Source organism: Rhipicephalus microplus, chromosome 6, assembly GCF_043290135.1.
Source record: "Rhipicephalus microplus isolate Deutch F79 chromosome 6, USDA_Rmic, whole genome shotgun sequence".
Classification (NCBI taxonomy): domain Eukaryota; kingdom Metazoa; phylum Arthropoda; class Arachnida; order Ixodida; family Ixodidae; genus Rhipicephalus; species Rhipicephalus microplus.
The window spans coordinates 183,255,115-183,262,256 of record NC_134705.1 but is presented as its reverse complement, the minus strand read 5'-3'; the positions used below and the strand labels follow the sequence as shown (position 1 = coordinate 183,262,256).

Genomic DNA, 7,142 nt, shown 5'->3' with positions numbered 1-7,142 from the left:
TTGCCCCACCGATGGCTATCACGGTAACTAAATGTAATTAGATATATTAAAAGTTCATGCTAAAACTTTTCCTTTTGCATTTACTGCTAATTCGCTTTCCTCGCAGGTCAAGCCACCACGATATGCATTCCGCGAGGGTCCCTCTCATATACCGCCTAATGGGCTGGAGCGGACTGTTCACCGTGAGGTACGTGCTTTGCAGTCCAGCAATAGGTGCATGCACCCGCGCCTTCTCTTATCGGTCACCGGCGCGAATGATGCGCACAAAACCCAACAAAACCTGCGTGCTTGCTTGCTTACTATAGTGTATAGGTCATGGTATATAGTTCAAAGAACCGTGGTCGATAGTGCACTGACGACAGAACCACCACACAACACGAGCACCCTTTTCTACGTCGTCTGTCACCCCACTTCTCGAGCTCTCAAGTTCTTTGAAGATCCATGAACCACCGAACCGCTCATCCAAATATACACGGCTCCTATTCTGCGCAGGGTGTCGCACCCTCTGCCCTTCTCGCTGGAAGCTGAGCTTCGAGGGCCCTTGCTGCAGCTGCCCTTGGACTTGTGCAATGCCATGCGAGAGGAACTGGGACACCAGGGCACCGTCCTGCTGTCACCCCACCACGCTGCCTGCACGATCATCATGATGCAGCACGGCGCAGCTGGCGAGACGAGGCGGCAGCTCGGACGCCTCCTCGGTTTAGCGGGCGACGACTCGCCAGGGGAAGCTGTCACCGAGTACGTGCTACTTAGATTGAGGTCGACGCAGCGAGCGATGGAAAAGAAAATGATAGGTGATATCATAAGAAGAGAGTAGAGTCTGACCGGTAGCAAACGGCTGTTAAGGGCATCTTAATGGAAACCAAGTAGAAATGCGCATGGGCAGGGCACGTAGCGCGGATAGGCACGACTAAAAGCTCTCCATCGAGTCTACTGCCGGTGGGAAACGCATGGAGGGGCTTTAAACAAGACAGCCACTGGTATAGTTATGACCAACATACTTGATTCGAAGCTGACAAGCATGAGATAATTTTGCTGCAACAGAATATCGAGTGACCTCAAAAAATATTGTATTGATTTGACGCATTTACAGACAGTTCATACCTGGTGGGTCACCCAGATAGCGGGGCCCTACGGCACCACGAAATAGTATGCTGAAAAGTGATCGCAGAACGACTTTCATTTGCCATTTCAAAATACGTGAGGCCCTTGGCAATCGAACGCTTCGGGTAAACAGCAGTGTCGGCCCAATGACTTTGCGTCAAGATCGCGCAAGAAAGGAGATATCCAGACTATGAGGGTTTGTGCACGGTATTTTTTAATCGAATCGCTCTTGTCCGATAGTCATGCGAAGGAGCTTGGCCAAGTTAGGACACTTTTTCCTACCCTCCGTGATGGCCTCTAGAGCTGGTCGTAGATCTACACTGTTATTTAATTAAAATTTTTTGAAGCTTACAAGCATTTTAAACTCGCTTTGAGAGGCCAGAATAGCCGAAGGTGTCATACTCTTATAAGATGGCGTCATTACATGCCGCCAAGATTATTTGGGAGATTTTGACATCAGGATGACACCATGCCACACCCTTAAGGTGCGATGTTGGAGGACAACGTGTTTCGAAGATGGCTTGCTGAAGTGCCCCAGTGGAAACCCTCGCTATAAGGCGTCGTATTTCTGTATCAACTACCAATATGGTCTGAGAAAGCTCGCACAGCTACCGTGGTTTGTGGAGTCCTGGACTAGGTGCTCCATCTACGTCCAGAACCTGTCGATGGACATTTCTTTCGTTTTTATTATTGCAATATTAATTATACGGACGCTATCAGTGGGTTTTTGCCGTTGCCGTCTTGTTGACAAATCGATAACGTCGTCCCGCGAGCAAGGCTTCCTGTTGACGGCTTTCGTCAGGCGTAGAATATGAAGCATTAGTGAACTTTGCTTAAAAGTATGCCATTTCTCGAGGGAGTTATCAGTAGACTGCTAGTATACCCTCGTAGATGCTGCAGTTTCACTGCTGTGCTGACGGACAGCGCGAAAACCCCTTTGCTCCTTGAAGTGGCCGTATTCTCTTGTAGAGCTATGGGAGATCGCATCCAAAAGAGATGATTACATTTTATTACATTCCAATTTGTTGCATCGCATTCATTGCGTCGTCCATGTGGCTAAATCGATTTTTTTGACGAAGTAATTGTTGATCTCTCGTTCATGTGAAGGTTCATAGTTAAGTGGTACCGTCACCATGAACGATTAATATTTCATTCCCTGTCACAGGGACACTGCCGCATGCGGAGTCGGCCGCCGCCAGAGTTCGCTCACGGACGTCTTCGGACTGCACGCCTGCATGCTGTTCTGCTGCGACTTCCATCGGCCCAGGAGGAAGTTGGGAGCGGCGGGCGCGATGACCAGTTACCTCACGCTGTGCCACGACGCCAGCGTACACCTCGCCACCCGCTACCACAAGCCGCTGGCTATGTTCTCGCCCCAGATTCACGTCATGTACGTACCCGCTTAAACGATGTATGCCGAGTCCACGGCAATCAGGGAGGGTCGTAATAATGCACTACCGGAAAAATGAGAAGCGATACTTGGGGTTCAAGTGCCTGATATACAACTTTTCTATCTATCTATCTATCTATCTATCTATCTATCTATCTATCTATCTATCTATCTATCTATCTATCTATCTATCTATCTATCTATCTATCTATCTATCTATCTATCTATCTATCTATCTATCTATCTATGTATCTATCTATCTATCTATCTATCTATCTATCTATCTATCTATCTATCTATCTATCTATCTATCTATCTATCTATCTATCTATCTATCTATCTATCTATCTATCTATCTATCTATCTATCTATCTATCTAACTATCTATCTATCTATCTATCTATCTATCTATCTATCTATCTATCTATCTATCTATCTATCTATCTATCTATCTATCTATCTATCTATCTATCTATCTATCTCTACCATGTATGTTTGTCTGACTGTATACCTATCTGCGAAACGCCCCCTTCTTATCTTTTCTCCACGTCTGGAACTGAACCATTGACAACTCTTTGAGCAGTGCCACACTCCAGTTGCTATATAAAACGACGACAGTCGTGCGTTCGTATCCAGAAAACAATGAAATGTGGCAACAGGCAATGATAAGACACCTGAGCGAAAAGACCAGGCTGCCATATCGGAAACGGTTGGTGGCCGACGAGCCCAAGAATGAGAGAGAACCTTCAATAATTGCAAAATGGTGCGCTTCCAGATAACGCGTCACCAGCGCACATTCTGAGGCAGCATTTTTCGCACGCTCGACGGCGCCCGGTTTTTCCCCCTACGACGCCGAAATTCGAGTTATAAAAGCTTCGCCTAGTTCCAGAATAGAAGCCCCCGCAATTTCTGAAATGTTAAGCCAAAAGGTTGGGAAGAGAGCATGTACTCGATTTCAGGGGGAGGGGGGACGGTGGCACACCGGGCACGTGAAATATTTTACGCCAAGACATGAAGAGCAAGAAATGGCCATTCTAAGGGGGGAGGAGGGCTCCCGAAATCAAAGTGGTGCCACCCCCCCCGAAAAATATTTCTGGCTACGCGCATGCTCCGTACTTTATCCTCGTACATAATACGCCAGTGTGATACACGATCACACTGAATGAAGGGCTTTTGTTTCGCTAATGGGGATCGAATCCCGGCTGCAGCGGCTGCATTTTAGAGGAAGGTGAAAATACTGTAGGCCCGTGTTCCCAGATTTGGGTGCACGTTAAAGAACCGCAGGTGGTCGAAATTTCCGTAGCCCTCCACTATATACGGCGCCTTTCATAATCATATCGTGGTTTCGGGAAGTTAAATCTCACATTTTCGTTTCGCTAATGTAAATGTTATGGTATAATTATATGGTAAAAGATTGCTGTTCCCGCTAAAAGTAACGTATGTGGATCAGTTGGTAATGTGATCTCTAATGCAATTCACTTTATAACAAAATTCGCCAAAGTCGCGAGACTTACACAAAACTACAGAGCCAGAACTAGCCGTCTTAAACTCGTGGGGCCTGCGAGTCCAGCTGTGATGTCGCGTAATAAGTGAATATTTTTTGTGGTTGTGTTTGTATGTACCATCGAATGTACACGTTCTTTCAACGTCATCTCATATCCATGTTCATCTAAATGACGTCTCTTTTGTCATCGTCGTTATTGTATGTCTGTGAAGAAAATGTTCTGTTGAGTGTTGTTGACGTTTGTGACTAATTTTTTCTGAACACAATAAGTATTTCTTTCTCTCCCTTTTATTTGGCTGCCAATTGCTATTTCAGGGACTTCGCCACGTGCGCCGAAGAGTGCCGCCTCTACATCGACGGCCTGTTCCAGGCGCTGTCTGACTTCAGCTTCCAGAGCCCCATGTTCTCCGGCGATTCCGTGGGTCCCGACTCGCGGCTCGTGTTCGCCAGCGTGGCGCTGTTCGACTCGAAACTGCCCGCCCAGTTCCAGCCCTCCCGCGGATGGTTCCGCGACGCTTGCGGCAGCGAAGGCGCCGTGCGCACGTTGCGCCGTCTGGGGGCGCCGTACCGAACTGCCAGGTATATTATCTATCTCGGTAGGACAGAGCAAGAAAGGGGGGGGGGGGGTCAATTTCATTTTATACGTGTCGTGCGCTACATCAATTCGTATATATATATATATATATATATATATATATATATATATATATATATATATATATATATATATATATATATATATATATATATATATATATATATATATATATATATATATATATATATATATATATATATATATATATATATATATATATATATATATGGGATATGGCACAACGGGAGCGTTGTCAACAAGGATAAATATATTTATTTCCCAACAGTTTCGGGAGGGGACCTCCCTTCATCAGGGGATGAGTTATACCTGATGAAGGGAGGTCCCCTCCCGGAACTGTTGGGAAATAAATATATTTATCCTTGTTGACAACGCTCCCGTTGTGCCATATCCCATACCTTCACGAAGACTAACTGGCCCATTGAATTATTACTCCCACTGACTATATATATATATATATATATATATATATATATATATATATATATATATATATATATATATATATATATATATATATATATATATATATATATATATATATATATGTACTATTACGTATATACGAATTGATGTAGCGCGCGCGACACGTATTAAATGAAATCATATATATATATAAGGGAAAGAAGTGTATACACAAGGGCTCGTTTTTCCGTGTTTTGACACAATATTAATGAGATCTAACAGACAGTAATGCCACGGAATTTCCGGGGGAGTTATTAGAACCAATGGAATGTAAATAAGAAGAAAGAAAAATGGATGAAAAAATAACCAGCCGTGAGCAGGTCCCAGCCGTGAGCAGCCGTGAGCAGTTCTGCTCACGGCTGGTTATTTTTTCATCCACTTTTCTTTCTTCTTATTTACATTCTACTGGTTCTAATAACTTCCCCTGTACATTCCTTGGCATTACTGTCTGTTAGATCTCCAATCGTTCGAGCGCAGCATCGGAACGGTTGCCCTGCTGTTGCTATATGCTTGTTAATAAACATCGTTACGTTTTATGTTGCGATCCGTCCTTCACCGACTCTGCATCCCACATCTGGTGACCCGTGATTGGAACTAACCACGCCACCATGGTCGGGTAAGAAGCCCTCGTCGCTCTTCGCCAACAAGTGCAACAACTGCAAGAGCAACATCGGGCCCACCAACAGGCGCGTTTGGGCCACGCCCCACAAAGCCCTGCTCCAGCGGGCGCCACCACTCCTGTGACCACCGCAGACATGGACGTACGTCGCGTCATCGTCGAGCTCCTGCCGTTTTCGGCAGGGGCGCCCGACGTATGGTTCATCCAATTCGAGGCTCAGTTTTCTCTGGCGCGCATCACGCAGGACCGCACTCGTTATAATTACATCGTCGCCCACTTGGACGCTCGATTCACCAACGAGGTCTACGATATCCTTGTACCGAGAGAGGAAGACGGGACGGCGGCCAACGTAGTCGTGTCGTTCTCTCGCCACTTTATTCCACGCCTGAAGCGGAGCCGCGGTGGCTGTCCACGTCCGACACACCAAGTGCCTAGCTTGTTCTAATCCTCGCGCAAAATGATGATGATGATCATGCACTACAGGGCTCCCCCCCTAGCGCTTTGCGCGATTTGAAGTGTATATAACAAAGAAAGAGAAAGAGACTATATACATGAACGACAATCCGCAAGGTGTCCGTTTAGGAAGTCCAGTTTGTCAACGTGTAGTGACCATCGGGAACCAGTGGGTCTCTGGTGGGCGACACTGGGAGTTGCGCAGAGGACGAAGAAGTAAGCGTTTGGAAACTGTGTTTGCACACAAGTGGGTGACATGATGACCAGCTGGGGCTAGCTGTGAGCGCACAGGGTGTCGCGAGTGAGCATTGCAGGTAGAGAGGCGTTCAGGGTGAGGTGACGACGGGTGCACAAAAGCTGATTGGGCCCCTTTGCGCGAAGCAATTAGAAGTGGCGTAGTGAAGTCTTGCAGACCACCCATCGACAAGCAATGGCTTTGACGGTGGTTTCGCGGGCGTGCACAGCACTGGTGCCGATGTCGGTACGCAGGTGTCGTGACGTGAGTGGTAATTGAATATGAGTGGACTTGACCACTTATGTTGGCAGTGAGTAAGTAGCATTGTACACGTTGGGTAGAGGTGAATGACGTATGCGGCTTGTAAAAGGTTGTGCCTACAGTCCAGTTACACGCCAGCTCGCCTACGGTTTCCGTCAAGAACTCAGTAGGAGGCGTGTCATGGGATCCAGCAGATATGGACTCTGGAGGAGGCTCAGTCGGCGTACCTTGACTTGGCGAAACACCTTCAGTAGTCGGCGCACGTCGGTTCGTGCGCAGGTCGGTATGGAAGATGTGTGCCTGTATGCCAGGCGTGAGATGTGCGGTCTGCTGTGACATAGGCAGACCAGGCACGTCGTCCTCAGGAGCGTCGGTCAGAGTCGCAACATCTCGGAAGTTTGGCCGTGGTTGACAGCTTGTGGCTTCAACTTCGCCTGCGAGAGACTGCGAGGGCGAGGATGGTTGCTGCTGGCAGGACACGCAGATCATTGAGGT

At 47.0% G+C, this 7,142-nt stretch overlaps 1 protein-coding gene across 1 annotated transcript; it reads left to right on the top strand.

Annotated features, from left to right (window-relative positions):
- Positions 1–389: 389 nt before the first annotated feature.
- On the top strand, positions 390–5,823 carry LOC142765146 (uncharacterized). Its single transcript, XM_075865722.1, has 4 exons — positions 390–738; positions 2,270–2,494; positions 4,314–4,577; positions 5,766–5,823. The coding sequence occupies exons 1-4, from the start codon at positions 575–577 to the stop codon at positions 5,821–5,823; spliced, it is 711 nt and encodes a 236-aa protein (XP_075721837.1). The 5' UTR covers positions 390–574.
- The last annotated feature ends 1,319 nt before the right edge of the window (positions 5,824–7,142 follow it).